We start from the raw sequence: 19,085 nt of genomic DNA on the forward strand, positions 1-19,085 counted from the left end.
GTTTTGTCATTCAAAAGAAGCTGGTGTCATTCAAGGCCAGGAGGAGCAGAAGCATTGGTGTGTCAGTGTTGGGAAGTGGTGTCTATTATTCTCATTGACACTTCTTCTTGGATTTGTATCACGAGCTTGGTAAACCTCACTCATTTTTATTTGAATGAGAAGGGAATGAAGAAAATTTTTCACCCATCAATTGCTTCAGGCATTAATGAGTTTTACCCTTGTTAGGAGCTGATGTGGTTTGCGTTTTTGTAGTTGCACTTTCAGACTTATATGGAGTTTGTTTTTAATGGCTGCATTACAAGCACCTCAGTTCCAGGCTCAGTTTTGTAAATGCTGTCCACTAGAAGAATCAAATATTATCATGAACTCTGCTTTGCTGTTAGACAGGCAGACATCAATGGAGCTCATAAGTTCAACTCTGTGTAACCAGAACCATAAATTCAGTTCCTGCCAAAAATGTATTTCAGATGGGTTCTCAAAAGTAAATGTATATTTAAAAGTTTTTCCTATATAGAAAGATAATATAGCTTAGCAATGTTTATTCTCTTCCTGAAGTTGTGGTCTTTGTTGGTCATTTGATATTTGAAAGAAGTGCCAATATTTTCTAAATGTGCTTCACTTGCTAATGAAGGAAACCTCTACAATATAAACTATTAGTAACTAAGTGTCATAGAAATGTGGCAGATTTCTGGAGTGACCTGACTACATCCTCTTAAAGCAAAGAACTTGCCTGTAGAAACAGTCAGTCCCAGAGCAACTAACTCGAACCTTGGGAGTCTCTGTTTGACATTTGCCACGTGGTTGCTGCAAAACTACACATGTGCTTTATGGAATAGGAACACATTAGAATGTTCTCTTAGAGTTCACTCACAGAAAAATGATCTATTATTTTCCTTTAGAAAATACAATGCCATAGTCTCCTTGGAGCAACGCCAGCACTACAAGGATGACTTCAATGCAGAGTATGAGGAATACAGGAATTTACATTTTCAGATTGATAAGATCAACATAGATTTTACACAGTTTTATGAGCAATGGAAGAGTCTGATTCCAGGCTCTGAAGCCTATAAGGTAAAGAAAGATAAAACTGTGAGGAGTGTGTTTCATCCCAGCAATGTTTTGGATTCCCTGGAGTTGCTAAGGGAGACAAAAGGAAACTGCAGCGTTGACATATGTGCTCAGACACTGCTTGGGCTGGGTCTGATTTTTGTGAGACCCTGCCCAAAACACCCTGTTTGAGCTGTCTGTGAACAAAGAGTAAGGTGAGGTGTGTCCCAAGCAGAGTCTTGGAGCATGTGCTCCTTCTGTTCCCTATTGAGAGGCTTAATTGCAGATCTTGGGGGATGCTGGAGCTGGGGATTGGTTTTTGCCAAGCTCCCAGAAGAGTGGTGGCTCACAGGGAAGAAAATGTCTACGGTCAAACTGAGGGCTCTTTTAGTGTTTTGCATAGGTTTGCATTTTATGGTTGGAGTGAAACGTTCTTCTTTTTTTTTTTTTTTTTTACTTTTTGAAGATGCTGCTTCATCGAATCCTGACAGAGTATCAGCAGTTACAGCAGGTATGTGTGGCACCAGACCTGCAGGGACATGGTTACTGCTGAGTGTGGCTCAAGGCTTTTTTAAAGCAAAGGACATCAGATTCTAAACTCTGCAGAAATGTTTGCATGCCCTAATTTTCTTTTGCTTTCTCCTTCACAGGGTAGCCCCAGCTACTCTGAAATGAAGAGCAGGTGCCAGTACCTCCACAAAAAGCTGTCCCATATTCAGAGCCGAATATCTGAATTTGACAAGCAATAAGTGGAGTCCTGGCACCACACATCTGCTTCAGCCATAAAATCAGTGATCTCTGGATTTTTATTTCATATTTGAGATTAGGTGTTTAGGATTATATAGGTTAATATAGAACTGTAGTTTACATTGGAACTGAGGCAGTTGATTCTTTGTTGAAAATGTAGGATTAGATGAAGAAGTATAGGAAGTTTTAGAAGTAGAAAGAAGTTAGTATTGAACTTGAAAAATAAAGAAATTTCACTGTTGATAACTCCTTTGCTCATTTGGACTTGTATGGTATTTAGAGAGGCTTTCATCTGGTCCATTCTTTTCTTCAAGCCTCTTGGTTTATCCTTTGAATTAAAATATTTCAGTACGAGGTGGAAGCCCAGTACCTCTAATATGAAATTGTGCACATTTGAAGCAAGTATTGTGGCAAAATTAAATTTTTTATGATAATAATTATAGGTGTGTTTTTTGAACTTCATATGAATTTAAACAGTTTGCATTAGGCAGAAGAGGCATTATTAAATTTGTGACAATATTCAGGTGTGAAAATACAGAAATCCTTGAATACTTTCACAGCCCACACATCTCCACCAGGTTCTGTAGAATGGCATCAAATAATGCACAGGTATGGAGACAATGGACTGGTGCTGCACTTATTTGTCAGTGGGCAGAGCTGTGGGAGGCAGGAATTCAAGGTGATTTCAGAACAGGATGAAGAAAGGGAAAGACAACTTCCATCTGGAGACAAAGTGGCACTGCTCTGCTGACCCAGGCAGAACAGGGCACAAGTTTCAAATCAAAAGAAAAAAGAGTTTTCTGGAAGGAAACCATGCTATCTAAGCACTAGTGTTCTTTCCACAGCACATGGAGTTTAGAGCATGAACGTACATCAAATGTAAATATTCCTGTAAAGTGTTAGAAAAAAGTCATTTATCTATGATTATTTCCACAAATATACCCATGAATGAATAAAAAACCTCCACACCTACGTGTAACATTAAGCAGGATACTCTGTAGATTCTCACATTAACACTGGCGTAATTATGTAGGAGACTTGCAAAGTTTTAAAGATTTTTATTCTCCGTTTTCTTCTTCAAAACCTCCAAAACATGATGAAATTCACTTTTTAAACTGCAGACTGCTGTGTGCTGAAGCAAGCCATTATTTGCTTACTCATCATCATCTTTTCCCTGTCTCTTAAAGTCACTGATGCATTAATTGTTCATCCAAACTTGAAACAGTTCATGAGGAATTCTGAAAACACAATTAATGCACTGATTTCAATTGAATTCATGTCCTCTGCCTCTTCAAGCTGAAATACTATTTATTACATGTCAGAATTAAGTCCTGATACCTAATAAGTGGGGAAATACAAACTATAGTGACTAGATGACCATGTTTCAAGGGATCATTGCATTTTAGTCTTATTTGGACAAATTAGTGATCCAAGAGAGAAAAGACTGGTCAATTATCAGAGTGGAAGTAGGTGAAAAAGATGTCTAGGTGGGATGCAGTTGGAGGCAAAAATTAAGTATGTGGGAAAATGATTCTATATCAGATGATTTTAACATTACTACATGCATGATCTTCAAACAAACACATGGGGAAAAACTCTCATGACATAAATGTTGGTATTCCATACATTGAAGGAAGGAAGGGGAGAAAGAAAGCATGGAGTTTCCAGGAGTATTCAAAATCAAGCACTTTATTCAGCATCACTATGGAATTTTCATTAAGGAAAAACACTATATGGAGGGCTCATCACCCATTCAATTTTTTACTAACATTCAGTGAAAGAGACTAATTTGAGTGTAAAAGCTTGCATGTTGAAAACATGAGTGTGTTGAGAGATTTTTAAATCTGGCCCAAAGACAATTCACTGTTCAAAATCCAAGTCTAAAACTTTTCAAATTAAATGACCCTGGATGAAGTAGGAAACACAAGTCCTTCCCTTGAACCTTGACTTGCTTCTTCTAGCTCAATCCTGAAAATAGTAAAAGAAGATCCCTCAGAAATCAAATGAGCAGCAGGGTATATCCCTAAAAGGCAGCTGTAGATCTGAAATAACTTGGGAATCAGAGAGACATCAGTGAGCAACTTCTGAGTCAAACTGTTAGTGAAGAACCTTGTTCCAAGGACAGTTTTTCTCAAGGAAGTTGAGCAGCAGGATATCGAGGCTCATGGAGCTGGCAGGGATAAAGCAGACAAAGTGGGACATTTGTAGAAATTAACCCTGTGATTCAGTGATCACAGCAGGATGAAGAACCATTCTATCAGACCCTGGGATTAGTAAGAAATGTAGATGCCTCTGTTTATTATATTAGGCCAAGCTGTTCCTTGTCAGGTGGCAGCAGCTGCTCAGCAGAAGGCACAGCTTTAACTCGAGCTCATCACACCTGGAGGCAGCCCTAGAAGTGCTGCACACCTCAGCTGGTGCCAGAGCACAGGGACACCCGGACACCCTCTTGAGACCTGTGTGTGCCATGAACTAAAGGCATCTCCCCAGACCAAGATATCCAATCCAGCACTCAGCACAGATGTCACTGCCAGGGAAGTCTGCATACAGAGAAAAATACAGTCACAAAACCTATTGGGAAATTGATATTATACAAGAAAAATTCAAATTCCGGTACTTTCCTTCATTAATGAATTTATATACTAGCTCTTCTCCTAAAAATGTAGTTAAATAGTGTACACTTCCTATAGCAGTACAATTCTTCATGCATTCACAGCTGGCAGAGCTCTCATACAACTTGTTTTTTCTCTTAAGTGTAAGGAAGGGCTTCGTTCAAATGAACTGTGCTGCTTCCTCTGAAAGATACAAAATCAGTGAAATAATAGGTGCAAAGTCATAGGTTCTTTAAGGCAGGCAACTCCTATCTAATATAAGGATTGTTTACATTTAGCTTTATGTGCACTTAAAATTACAGTCATACAATTTTCTTATGTTTGTGAAAATAATTTTAGTGCTCCCAGAAACTGCAGAGTCAAATAAAGCTGAATTGGGATACAAATGTATTCCTCACCATAAAAATGGCCAAACCAAGAACAGCTGCCAGTGATACTTTTCCTACAGTGCTGTTTGGCCCAGGTGTGGATAAAACCAGCATCTGCCCTGCTCAGATCATTCTGGCCCGTTGATCCGAGCCTGTCCCAGAGTGTCACGAACAAGGACATGGAAGTTCAGCAGCCCGTGCTCAGTGCCCTGTGCTCCTCTCAGGGCTCCAAGAGCTCCTCCAGGGACGGGATAAACCCCTGGCAGTGGGACCAGCTCCTGCTGTGCCAGCCAGGCAGCCTTGGATGGTGCTGGGGCAGCAGCCCATGCAGGGCTCGCTCAGTGTCAGCCCCGGGCACTGTGGGCAGTGCTGAATTCTCAGCAAAGCTCTGCTCAGGCTTTGGAGAAGTGCAGGTGATCTGTTGGATTGATCCCTGCAATGCCCAAATTCAGAGTCTGTGGGACAGTCTGGCTGGGTGAGTGAGAGTGATGTTCCCATTTGTCCTGTGGCCTTTTTGGGAATGCTGCCAAGGAGCCTGATGTCTCTTCTGGCCACCTGGAGGCATCTGCACATGCCAGGGAACTGTCAGTGGGGCAGGGTTAATCACGGGTTGTAGACTACTGCAAACAGGGTGGTGTCAAAACATCCCTGTGCTAATGCCTGTGCCCCATAGGAAGAGTCCAACATCTGTGAAAAGCTCCTGCACATTCACAGCAGCCTCAGTAACTGTGTTTGTACAAGCATTCCAGAAAAGTGTGTTTGTAATTTCTCAGCCAGTCTGAAAAGTATTCCAAGGGTTTCTGCAAGCAATCGATTGATCAATCAATCAATATTTTTAAGGTTTAAAGAAAAGAAATTAGAGTAAGAATTTGAAACAGTTACATTATGACATCTTATGTACATCCCAAATGAATTTCTGCATTAGAATTTTTGAGGAGACAAACTCCTCACAAAATAGGATAGCTGTATTTTCTCTATAGACAAACACAAGTAAGGTTACAACACAATCAGTAATTCATGTTTTCTTTGCAAGTTACATTAAACACAGCCTAAAAACATATGTGATAGGAAATATTTGTAAGTGGAGTTCTTAAATTACAAACTGCAGCAAATGCCTGTTGTACCTGTCTATGCAGCTCTCTTACCTCATGACTCATGAGGTAAGACTCAATAAACAGCTGAATGCTCTCAGGAGCTCCAAATTGTTCCTCTTAGCATCCTGAATGGATGGGCAAAAGTAGCATTAAACAATATAATAGAATTCACAGAATTACTAGGTTGGAAGAGACCAAAATCATCAAGTCCAATGCCCTAACTAGACCATGGCACCAAGTGCCACATCCTGTCTCTTTTTCTAACCACATCCAGGGATGGTGACTCCACCACCTCCCTGGGCAGACCATTCTAGTACTTTATCACTCTTTCCATGAAAAACTTTTTTCCTAATATCCAGCCTATATCTCCCCTGGCACAGCTTAAGACTGTGTCCTCTTGTTCTGTGTCCTCTTGTTCTGCTGTCTGGTAAAAGAGACCAAACCCGCCTGACTACAAAAACCTTTCAGGGAGTTGTAAAGAGTGATAATGTCACTCCTGAGTCCCCTTTTCTCCAGGCTGAACAACCCCAGCTCCCTCAGCCATTCCTCACAGGGCTTGTGCTCCAAGCCCCTCATCAGCCTTATTGCCTCCTCCAGACACGCTCAAGCATCTCAACATCCTCCCTAAACTGAGGGGCCCAGAACTGGAGAACATGATTTTAGACAGTGCTCTTTGGGCTGGTATGGTCAAGAACTGCTTTCCTCAGGAACTAATGGATAATCCCTCTCTAAGACTCAAGAACTGCAGGATGAGTAAAGTCTGAATGGACAAACTTGCATTTCCCATGTTACATGGTAATTCTTACATACTCAGAGAAGTGTTGAATAAAGCAGGGAAAAGATACCAGAAAAACTTCCTCTCCTGACATGGTCTATGATCCGCAGGTAAGAAAAAAAAGTCAGTTTTCAAAATAGAAAAAGAATGTTTGCATTGAAGAATTCCCTAGATCTGCCTGAGAATGTTGCACTTCAGAACAGGCAACAAAGCAAGATATGGATCCGAAAGAAACAGCTTAGAGTTGAGAATAAAAACACAGAAACACATATGACAACTACTAACCCATTTTATACTCTCAATGGCTATGACTCAGTAACTTCTAATTCAAGTTGTGCAAGTTTTCATTCATTTTTTTCACATTTATTTTTAAGTATATCTGTACAAATAATGTAAGAAAAAGCATGACGTACACTTAATACTGTCGAAAGAGTGTTGTTAAATACAGGCAGAATCAAATCCTGTCAAACCATGTCAAGCATTTTCTGAAGCAATCTGACTTATCTGCTGATAAGTCTCCGACTGGAAGGAAGAGTGGAAAAACCAGAACAAATGTAAAAAAGACAGGACTGATATAGCAGAACAAGTGGCATGTGGAAGAGAGAGCACAGCTGGTCAAGATATTCTGGCCTTGGTACAGACTATGGAACAAGAAACCACAGCTAGGAAGATCTTCATGTGCAGCTATCAGGATTTTGAAAATGTGTGGTTTTGTAAGGCTGCCAAGTAATGGAAACAATAGGCTGATTCTGTAACTGGGGAGATGTTGGCGCGGAGAAAGATTATGGAATGGCAAAAAAACACCAAGACACTTTCTTGCTTGGTGCAGAAAAAGAGCAAGAAAGAGCAATTTATTGAAAGAAGCCATTGCCTTAAATAAGACAGATTGTTGAAAACAAAATACAGACAGATCACTGGTCAGAGAAAGAGACACCTCTCTCTCCTCCCTGACTTTCTCATGGACCTTGCAGGTGTTTATCTCTGTTATGATTCCTTGTCTTATGTTTACAATAGAGAAAAAGTCTCCAGCTTGGGAAAAATCCTAGCTGGAGCTGGGAAAGTTTCATGGCCTCAGACAAATACTTAGAACTTGAGAAAAAGGCCTAGCTAAATGTGCCTAGGCCTTCAGCAGTGTCCACAATTCCCCCTTTTAGTTTTTAATAAAGAAAAGAAAGAGAAGTGTTTGTAATCCTCCACAGGGCCCTTTGTCAAAAAGAACAAACACCACCCCTCAGGAGATATGTGGATACCTGAAGAGCCTAGGGAACTCTTCATACCTGGTCCTTTTAACAAACTTAATTCTAAAACTTAATTCTAATTACAATAACAAAACCCATCACCATTCACCAAACTTATCAAACAGCGAAAAATCCACCAGTAAGTAATTATTCTAATACAACAATGAAAAGTATATTAACAGTTCCAACATGAACAGATGAATGTCCATTCTCTGCTTGAAGAGGGATCATCTGGTCAGTGTTTTCTCTGGTTGGTGTTTGGTGAGCTGGTCAGCATGTGAAAGCTGAGCTGTGATCACACTCTGCCCCTGGTGCAGGTCAGGGCAGACACCTTGATGGTCAGTAGCAAAGACCCAGGCATGTCTCATCTGAAGCCTGAAATGAGGCAAAGGTGATTCACAATAACTGGATTGGTTAGATCTTTTCTTTCTCCTTTTTCCAATTTCGCTGTCCTACAATAGGAACAGCATCAGGCACAGGCACAGGAAAAGCCTGAGCCTCTCTCATTTGGATATCATCATTGCAAGTTTTCAGCTCTTCCCTTAGAACAAGGGAATAGAGCTCAGAAACATCTGCCCCAGCGCTCCCTCCTCCCATGCCCACTGCAGGAATGAAACCAGCCCCCGCTGCTCCCCCTTTGAAGTGAGGACAAAGCCATCGCTGCTGTCAGCACAGGGTGGGGGCGGCGAAGCAGCTGGAAATGCCGATGGGAGGGGTCCGTTCGTGGGGTCCAGCGCTGGGCTCAGCACCGCTCCCGGGTGAACGAATGGAGAAACTGAGGGAAGAAGAGAAGGCAGCCCCACCTCTGCTGAGGCAGAGAAGGGCAGCCCAGACCCTGCTCGGGCGGGCAGGTCGGTCTCCAGCACCGGAGAGGAGGGAGGCGCCGGCAGCAGCTCCTTCTCTGGGGTGGCTGGTGCCGACGGCTCCTCTCAGCAGGCGGGTCACGGTCAGACGGCACCGGGGACGGACGGGCCAGCACCACCCGCACCTTTTCAGGGGGAGGCTCTGCCCCGGCAGGCGGATCGAGCGGCGGCACCGGCACGGTGGAGGGGCCGGCTGACGGCACCTCCTTCTCGGCAGCGAGCGGCCCCACAAGGGCGGGGGCCGCCCCCCCAGGCAGCGCTGGCTGCACGGGGGCTGCTCCAGCCGGGGCCGCTCCGAGCCGTCAGCGCGGGGGGCGAGTCTGGCTCCGGGGGGTTCCCAGGATAGCAGTCAGATTCATCCTCGTTTTGTTCTGAACCTGCCTCGCTCCCCTCAGAGCCTACCTCGCCCTCCTTCCATTTTTCATTAATTATCCCCCAAGTGTTAATTGGAGAGAGAATTGAAGCATCGCCTTCCCGTATGACTTCATACAATCGGTATCCTAGCTCTCTCCAAGCTTTCTCAGAGAAGGCCACTCCTTCATCCTCAGAAAACCTGCTTTCTCCTGCCCACGCTAACAAGTCAACCAAGTCCTTGTCCGGAATTGGGGTGTCCAAGCTTTCAAGGACATCCTTCCACAGCGAGAGTATAGTTTGCTCTTGCTTAGACAGATGATTCCCCATTATTTCAGAATTTCCCACCTAGTCGCTATGCTGGGAGGGAGGGGGAAACACAGTACCTCTCTCGACGGGGAGAAAACAGTCGAGACGCAGCTCGCAGCTCTCGCTGTGCGGGCTCCCGGCACTCGGCTCCGCGGGGCTGCGGGATTTCGCCGCCGCTCCGAACCGAGCCAAGGGGCTCCTGAGCTACAAGCTCATATTACCTCTCTCGGTGGGAGAGGAGAAAAGCCGACGATTCCTGCGGGTTTCCCGTCCTGCCGTAGTCAGGGGGTCTCCGCGATGTCCCAGATGGCTCTCGACTCCGGCCGCGATCCCGGCTCTGGTCCTGGCCCAGGTTCGCAGCCCTGGTTTTCTGGGTTTCAGTCTGCTCGGTGCAGCTCTGGCTACAAACCCCAGCACGGGCCGCACCCCGGTTAGGACAGGCCTCCAGGGTCCATCCCAGTTTTTGCAGGCTGTCAGCTCCGAGTTTTCCTGGTGCTGTTGGTCGGTCAGAGATCGCTTAGGGTGATCCCGATCCACTCGAGTAACGATCTCTCGGTGGAACCTCCGTATGTTGCCGTGGAGAAAGATACAGAGCGGCGAAAAAACAGCAACAAGACACTCTCTTGCTTGGTGCAGGAAAGAGCAAGAAAGCAATTTATTGAAAGAAACCATTGCCTTAAATAAGGCAATTTGTGCAAAACAAAATATAGACAAACCATTGGTCAGAGAAAGAGACATCTATTCTCCCTGGCTTTCTCAGGGACTTTGCAGGTGTTTATCTCTGTTATGATTCTTTCTCTTGTGTTTACAATAAAGAAGAAACCTCTAGCTTGGGAAAAATTCTAGCTGAGGCTGAGAAAGTTTCATAGCCTGAGAAAAAGGCCTAGCTAAAATGTGCCTAGGCCTTCAGCAGTGTCCACAGAGGAGCCCTACCCCCACCTCACTGCATCCTCCTGTCAGGGAGTTTCAAAGAGTGATGAGGTCTCCCCTGAGCTTCCTCTTCTCCAGGATAAACATCCCCAGCTCCCTCAGCTGCTGCTCAAAGGACCTGTGTTCCAGACCCCTCACCAGCCTTTTTTGCCGTTGTCTGCTCCAGCCCCTCCATGTCCTTCCTACATTGGAGGGGCTCAGAACTGGACACAGCACTCAAAGCATGACCTCACAGTGCAGAGCACAGGGGAAGAATCACTGCCGTGCTCCTGCTGGCCGCACCACTCCTGAACCATAGCAGTCCCAGGGATAGGATGAGGGAAATGCTGGGAAGGGGATGGGGACAAAGTGTAATTGACTGTCACCCATGAATGGCCTTGATTTTCATATGTATTCTGACTGCATTAGAAGATGCTGGATGTCAATATCAGTTGGACATTGCTGACATCCATCTAGAAACAGGAAAAAAACCGTAACAGGATAAATTAGTTTTATCTGCTTTGTTTTCACTACAGTATATTCACTTGGAATACACTTCTGAAATCTGTGTAATTAGCCACAAAAGAATTGAAAACTGAAATTATTCCCAGGGGCTTTTCTTGTTTGGATGTTTTGAACAAATGTTTATGAGCCTTTCTCCCTGAATTCTTGAATTGAATAGCACAAGAAAGAAGAGGCCTCTGGAGCAGTAAAATTCATCAGCAAGCTCGAAGTGGCTGAGTATCTATCCTCATCAGAGCAGGAATGAACAGAAATGGGCACAGCTTTGTGGCTGCACCAGCTCTGGTATGGGCCCTGGACCTGGAGCAGGAGCAGCTCTGGAGGGCCCCAAGGCCGGGGCTGTTGTGCTGGCCTGGGCAGATGGGATGGCAGCAGGGGCTGCAGAGCTCTCAGGAGCTCAGGGAGAGGGGAGCAGAGCACACAGGGAGCCTGCCTTTGCCTTGGCCAAGCACCTTGCCCATGGCTGGGGCTGAGTCCTGTCTGAGCTGCAGCTGCTGCTGTGCCCTTGCCAGGGGCTGAGGCTGTGGGGTTTTTCAATACTAAAGAAAAGTGCAAAGCCCAGATGTTTTGGAAGGAGCGCCAGTGTTTCAAAGGCAGATGAGATCCAGTCCTCAGGAAGCCAAAACAAGCCAGACTTGTCAGTCATGGCAGCTTTTGTCTGGGAGCTGTCCTTGCATAAGGGGAATTCTGGAGACGGATTCCCAATTTTGGCCATTGGTGGCTCGTTGAGATGGGAGGAAAAAGCGTAAGAAAAGTATATGGTGCCAGTGTTTCAAAAGAAAATGAGAGATGGCCCCCAGGTAGCTAAGGCAGCCAGATCTGTCTGTCCTGGCAGATTTAATCTTGGAACAATCTTTGCATATAAGGAAATCTGGAGAAGGAATCCTAATTTTGGCCATGGGCTCCTGGAGGAGAAGGACAGGTCTCTCCCATAGGAAGGAGAACACAGAGCCTCAGTGCTTCAGGGGCAGATGAGCAGCAACCCTCGACGTGCCAAGATCAGCCTCACAGTATCAAAATGTTCTCTTTGATTCCATGGAGTCCTGTAATGTCACTAAATTCTCCTTGTAACAACATTCTCCTTGGTTCTGTAGTGCCACAATGGCCCCTTGCTTCCATAAGGTCCTGGAGTGTCACCATGGCCCCTGGGCCCCACGTGGCCCCGCTGTGTCACAATGGCTCCTTGGTTCTATGGGCCCCACAGCTTCATCACTGACCCTTGGTTCCATAGGGGTCCTGAGTTTCACAATGATCCCCTTGATTCCATGAGGCACCAGAGTGTCACAATGATTCCAAGAGGTTCCATGGTGTCTCCATGGTGTTTTTAGATCTGCTGCCGTCCTTGTCACAACTGACCCATGGTTCCATGAGGTTCTGCAGTGTCGCCATGTTCACTGTCAGAGGCTGGATGAGATCAATGTCCCAGACACCTTGGGATGAGCTGTCAGTCCATCACACAGTGGGCTGGTGCTGACCCAGGCTCTGATTGCCCGAGCAATCACAAATCCCACCTGGGGGGAGGCCCATGAAGGCCCAGGGGCTCAAAACATGGAGGAGGTGCTCAGCCCATGATTCATACCCTGCCTTCTGCTGGGGTCTGTGTCTCACCCACACTGGAATCCTAGGAGTTGGTAGCCATGTGTGTGTCTTTCTATAGAGCTTCTGTCTCTCTCTCTCTCCTGTCCCTCTAATGCTCTTTACATGGAACAGTTTTGGGTACCTCAAAACTTAAATGTTTAAAGGATTCTAGGTTAAATGAGCTAAGTTAATGAAGTTCCTGCTATGACAAGTGTTTTATGTTGAATTGGATGTTGTATTAAATCCTTTTCAAGCATTCCTTGATTTTCTATACTTTGCCAGTACAATTTTGTGTCATTTTGACATATTGAGAATATCTGCTTGGTGTTTCTCCTGTGAATCAGACTTTAGTAAAGGAACATTTGGTCACTCCCAGCATTTCAGTGTTCTGGGGTGTTACAGCCCCTCAGGCTCACAATGGCCTTTTGTTTCCATGAGGCCCTGCAGTGTCACACTGGCCCTTGGTTCCATGAGCATCTGGAGTGTCACACAGGTTGATGCCATTTGTCCTTGCTGCCCCTCCCATCCCACTGCCCCAGGAACAGCCCCAAGCCACCCATGAGGGACAGACCCTGCTGGGCCAGGCCTGGGCTCAGCCCTTGGCCTTTCTGCTGCCTCCAACCAGCCCAGGCCTTGCTCAGCATTGCAGTTCCTGCTCACAGCCTTTGGCTCCTACAATCCTGCCCTCAAGGATCTGCTCTCACCAGTCCCTGGGGAGCCTTTGGCAGTCCCTGCCCTCAGTGGGGCCAGTGGTACTCCAAGGGACTTGAAGTTTTGCTTCTGACTCCTTGAGCAGCTTCTTCAAACTTCTCTCAGTGCCTTGGGGTCCTGGACTCAGCCCCAAATCCACTGTGGAGCTCATTGAAATAGAGAAAGCCCTCTGGAGCTCCTTGTCTTCCTTCATCTTCAAGTCTCCAGGGCTTGTGCAGCTGCTTGCAGAAAGTTCGGAGTTTTGTTAAGGAAGGAGATTTCAAAGTGCACCTCATGATTCTTTTTATCAGCCAAGAGAATATTTTGGGGTTTTTTTTTAGTTAAGAGAAGAGGTGATTGAAGCATTCCCCAAGAGATTACTATGTTGAATGCCTCCTTAGGAGGTCTGGGCACACAGAAGAATGAGCCATTGCAGTCTTGAATTACCAAATTATGAATATTGGTCTTATATCAATACTCAACTGGGCAGCAGCGTGAGGTAATCCTCTAATACACACTGCAAAATTACAGGTGATCACAAAGTCTATTTATTAGCAAAGGAATCAAACAAATACATATTCATAATAACAGCCACTCCCATTCCCCGCTTCCTATGGTAATTAGCTTGCATGTGTGATTGACTTCTTAAATTAAGTCTGGGGTCATTTTCATGAGGAGGGTTCTTAAAAGGAGGAAGTAAAGTGAATCTTCCTCACCCTAAACTCTTGACCTTGTCTATCATTGACAAAACAAAGGATTTCTGGGGATAGTCCAATTGTCCAAAGAATGGGTTTCAGGTTGCATTGTCTGTGTTCCTTTGGCTGTGCTCGCTAGTTTCGTCCTTTCCCATTGTAAACGCAGCTGAGCAAACATGAACTGACAGACAATTAATTATTTAAGTTTCAGATAACTACTCCTTTCTAATTTTTTAATTGTTTTCAGCAAGGCCACTAAAATCCTAATTTTCTAAGATTAGTGTTTCAAGGGAGGGACAGGATCTGCCCCGCCAGGGGCTGGGGCTCAGGCCTTGGCCCTTTGCATTCCTGAAACACATCCAGGTTTCCTCAATCTCAGAGACCTTTCCCTGGTTTGTCCTCACCTATCATTAGTGCCACCAGTGTTCTGCTTTAACTGGAACCTGGGGACACGTTCTCAGTTGTGTCTCCCAGTGAAATCCCTTAAAGCTTCAACAAAGTTCAAAGTTTCAATTTGACTTTTAGTTCTGGAAAAGTTTTTAAAACACTCTCTTGGGAGCTAAAACCACTGTAAGCAACACCAAAGCCATGAGAGAGTCATTAAAGTCTATGTGCTGTGTTTTTGTGTTGGTGAGCTGGGCTGGGCTTCTGGCACAGAAGGAGCCCATGGCAACCAACAGGAGCTTCAAAAACACATTTCTCTGTATGAGCAGGTTTTTTTCCCAGACAAGCAGGGCTGAAGCACTGCCTGCAGCCATCTTGGCACAGCACAGAGGGACTGAGAGCTCCAATCAGCCAGGGCTGGGAAGGTGCTCAGAAGTGACTGGGGCAGAGTCACTCCCAGTCCTTGACACAGGAAGCCTCTGGCTGCAGGACAAGGCAGCTGCAGCTCCTGCAATGATCTCCTAAAGCTGGAACATCCCAATGCCTACAGACTCTGTGAGTACATTCTCTGATTCTCTCTTGTCTAGAGCAGCCAGGGGTGCCCAGGGCTGTGCTGCAGAGCAGGGTCCTGCAGCCCAGGGCACTGTGCTGGGGCAGGGACTCTGCTGCAAGCTGGGGACAGCTCTCAGCCAGCCCGGGGAGCTGCCCCAGCACTGAGGGACAAGGTCTGGGTGGAAGGAGACAGCTGCTAAGGCTTGGAAGTGTTCTCCTTGTGTGGTGAGGATGCTGCATTGTTCAGGGCTGCCCCCAGCATGACATTTAAATCCAGAAGGTTTCCAATGAGATTATACAGGAAGCACAGCCAGGGAGCAGCTGCCTAAAAGGGAAAATCTTTCTTTTTAAATCTACTGCTCTGGGTTTCCTGGATGGGAGATTTCACACTGATATTCCTCTCTCACTTCAAGATAATAAAAAGCTAAGAAAATTCCTCAGATCTCAAAAATTAGGCAGTGACAAAAATCAGCACAGGACCCCTTAAATGCAGCATCTGCATTGCTTTTCCAGCATCCTCAGGGATGCTCTGACGTTGCCATCACAATTTTGCAGAGGCAGAGCTGGACCTGAGCAGTGCCCTGTGCTGGAGGGATCTGCAGGGCAAAGCTAAGCCCCCAGGGCTGGGTTGGGCTCTGGCAGCACTGGCACAGTCCAGCCCTGGGCACAGGGAAGCAGCTGCTGTCAGGGACAGCTCCAGGCAGAAGAGCCCTGGGCAGGCAGTGGGGTGAAAGTGCCACCAAGATGGGCTGGGTTATTTAAAGTCTTTCCAAGCTGAACTATTCCATGATTGCTTTTTTTACAGATGCCCATGCCAAGACACAGCAAATGTCCAACAGCAGCTTCATCAGCCACTTCCTCCTGCTGCCATTGGCAGACACGCGGCAGCTGCAGCTCTTGCACTTCTGCCTCTTCCTGGGCATCTCCCTGGCTGCCCTCCTGGCCAACGGCCTCATCATCAGCGCCGTAGCCTGCGGCCACCACCTGCACACCCCCATGTTCTTCTTCCTGCTCAACCTGGCCCTCACTGACCTGGGCTGCATCTGCACCACTGTGCCCAAAGCCATGCACAATGCCCTCTGGGACACCAGGAACATCTCCTACTCTGGATGTGCTGCACAAATCTTTTTCTTTTTGTTCTTCATCTCAGCAGAGTACTATCTCCTGACCATCATGTGCTACGACCGCTACGTGTCCATCTGCAAACCCCTGCACTACGGGACCCTCTTGGGCAGCAGAGCTTGTGCCCACATGGCAGCAGCTGCCTGGGCCAGTGGCTTTCTCACTTCTCTGCTGCACACAACCAATACATTTTCCCTTCCCCTGTGCCATGGCAATGCCCTGGGCCAGTTCTTCTGTGAAACCCCACACATCCTCAAACTCTCCTGCTCCAAATCCTACCTCAGGGAACTTGGTCTTCTTGCTGTTGGTATCTGTTTATCATTTGGTTGTTTTGTGTTCATTGTTTCCTCCTATGTGCAGATCTTCAGGGTTGTGCTGAGGATCCCCTCTGAGCAGGGACGGCACAAAGCCTTTTCCACCTGCCTCCCTCACCTGGCTGTGGTCTCCCTGTTAATCAGCACCGGCACATTTGCCAACTTGAAGCCCCCCTCCATGTCCTCGCCATCCTTGGATATGGCAGTGTCAGTTCTGTACTCGGTGGTGCCTCCAGCCCTGAACCCCCTCATCTACAGCCTGAGGAACCAGGAGCTCAAGGCTGAAGTGTGGAGACTGATCACTAAACCATTTCAGAAACATTAACTTGGTTTCCAATTTCTGAAAATAACTTGTAAAAAAGTATATTGTGATAGCAATTTAATGTTTGGTTGCAGGCTCTTGTTTTGGTTTTTTTTGGTTTTTTTCGTTATTTTAATTTTTAATATTTTCCACAAATAAGGGTCATTCATTATGCAATTTCTCTTTCTGTTTCACTTCAAATAAACTCAGATCCGCAGACTGTTTCAATAAGGAACTGTGCTCTCAGAGACTTTCAATGAAAAAAAAATATGTGCTAGCAAAGATTCCTCCAGAGATGCCCCTTTTGTTCCCTTCTCTGGAGCTGCAGCAGCAATGTCTGTGTGCAGAGCTGCGGTAGATCAGTGCTGGCACAGCAGCTGTGCCCAGCAGCAGCAGCACTTGGTGTTGCCAGTGCTGCTCCCATGCCACTGCCCCGCTGCCCTCCTGCCCCCTGTGTTGCTGTAGGGCCTGAGTGCTCTTGGGGCCAGGCACAGCCCTGGGGGTGGCAGTGCCAGGGCTGCAGTAGGGACAGGCCATGGTCACTGCTGGGGCAGCTCTGACGCCTCAGGGCAGGGCCTGGGGGCTCCAAGCTCCTTGCCCAGGCTCTCTCCACAACACTTGGCCAGGCCAATGCTGAGCAGAGAAAACCCCTGTGAGCAGCCCCAGGCTGGCTGTGGGCAGGCTGGGGGCAAACAGCATGGCTGGTGCTCTGCAAGGTCCCTGCAAGGGGGATAGCCTGGCAAGGAGCAGCAGAGCAGGGACTGATCCATCCCCACTGCACTGGACAGCCCAGGGCAGCATCCCAGAGCGTCCTCATGCACCTGCCAACAACATCCCCCCTCTGCAGCCCTGGCCTCTCCCCCAGCTCACACAGGTGCCGCATCCTTGCAGGCACAGACACGGCAGCACTGGCTCAGGAGCCCCTGTTTGCACTGCACAGAGCAGGCATCAGCACCCCCATGGTGCTGCTGTGGGGAGATGGAGCTGAGTGAGCACAAATGCCATCAGCCCCTGGGGCCAGCAAGGGCTGGGGGACACTAGGGAAACCACTCAGGTTTTGTAGGCCTCTGCAGTCAGCCAGAGAGTTTGTTCCCATGAGCTGTGAGTTTCCTGTCCCACTGCAGATGTTGTTGCTCAGAGCCAGGGCTGCCTGGCAGTCACCCCCAAATTGCCCTGAGCATTTCCTTTGCTTCACCAGTGATTTTTTTTCCTCTTTTCTGATCCAGATTTCTTCCTATTGCCTATCCATGTCCCCTCCCCTGCAAACAGCCCACCCCTGTTATCCCTGTCCTCTCTGGCCCCAGTCCCCATTTCAGTTCCTGAGTTGGCACCATGGGAATGTCCCTTGGGGAGCAGGATCATCCTAGAAATGCTTCAGGAATTGTCTGCAGGGTCCTTCAGTGCCTCCTGCTGCTCCCTTGTCACAGGCACCACAGGCCAGGGGGGCACATCTGGGCTGCTGTGTCTGGGTGTGGGGCTCCCTGTCCTGGGCAGTGAGGAGGGGCTGGAGAGGCCCTACAGGACTGACAGGATGGGCTTTGGGGTCTGTGAGGAGACGCTGAGGGACCTGGGCTGCTGGAGCTTCTGAAGAGGAGGCCCAGGGCTCATCCTGCAATTGCTCCAAGGGTGGTTTCAGAGAATCACAGAATAAGCCAGGCTGGAAAAGATCTTGGAGATCATCAAGTCCAACCTGTGCTCTGACACCACTTTGTCTCCCCTGAGCCTCCTCTTCTCCAGGATAAACATTTTCAGCTCCCTCAGCTGCTCCTCACTGTCCTTGCATTCCAGGCACTTCAACAGCCTTGTTGCCCTTCTCTGGACATGCTCGAGCCCCTCCATGTCCTTCCTAAATTGGCCAGCCCAGAACTGGATACAGCACTCAAGGTGCTGCCCAACCAGTGCCGAACACAGAAAAAAACCCACTGCCCTGATCTTGCAGACCACACCATTCCTGACCCATACGTGTCCCAGGGGTTGGATGAGAGAAATGCTGGGGAGGGAGTAGGGACAGAGTGATATTGATGGTCAGTCTTCAAGGATCTTGATTTTCATATCTATTCAGATTGCACTAGAAAGTGCTGGGGGTCAATATCAATTGGAGATTACTGATATCCATCTAGAAACAGGAAAAACAACAAGACAAAACAGTTCTCTCTCCATTTTTTAAAACATATTACATTCACTTGAAATACACTTCTGAAATCTGTTTAATTAACCACAAAAGAATTGAAAACTTAAATTATTCCCAAGGGCTTTTCTTGTTTGGGTGTTTTGAACAAATGTTTATCAGCATTTGTTGCTGAATTCCTGAACTGAAGAGATCAAGAAAGAAGAGAGCTCTGGACTAGTAAAATTCATCAGCCACCTCCAAGTGGCAGAGGATCCATCCTCATCAGAGCAGCAATGAATAGAAATGGGCACAGCTTTGTGGTTGCCCCAGCTCTGGCAGGGGCCCTGGGCCTGGAGCAGGAGCAGCTCTGCAGGTACCCAAGGTCAGGGCTGTTGTGCTGGCCTGGGCAGATGGGATGGCAGCAGGGGCTGCAGAGCTCTCAGGAGCTCAGGGAGAGGGGAGCAGGGCACACAGGGAGCCTCCCTTTGCCTTGGCCAAGCACCT

General features: G+C 47.0%; 1 protein-coding gene and 1 pseudogene across 2 annotated transcripts in view; one reads left to right on the forward strand and one right to left on the reverse strand.

Annotated features, from left to right (window-relative positions):
- The window catches only part of LOC306815274 (olfactory receptor 14I1-like), a 269,530-nt pseudogene that overhangs the window by 44,074 nt on the left and 206,371 nt on the right, over nucleotides 1–19,085 (reverse strand). The gene's annotated exons all lie outside the window — the stretch shown is intronic.
- On the forward strand, nucleotides 15,563–16,495 carry LOC306815273 (olfactory receptor 14A16-like; the record flags this gene model as incomplete). Its single annotated transcript, XM_079331863.1, has 1 exon — nucleotides 15,563–16,495. One exon carries the CDS (start codon nucleotides 15,563–15,565, stop codon nucleotides 16,493–16,495), a length of 933 nt encoding a protein of 310 aa, XP_079187989.1.

This window comes from Erithacus rubecula, assembly GCF_903797595.1.
Source record: "Erithacus rubecula genome assembly, contig: scaffold_112_arrow_ctg1, whole genome shotgun sequence".
Lineage (NCBI taxonomy): Eukaryota > Metazoa > Chordata > Aves > Passeriformes > Muscicapidae > Erithacus > Erithacus rubecula.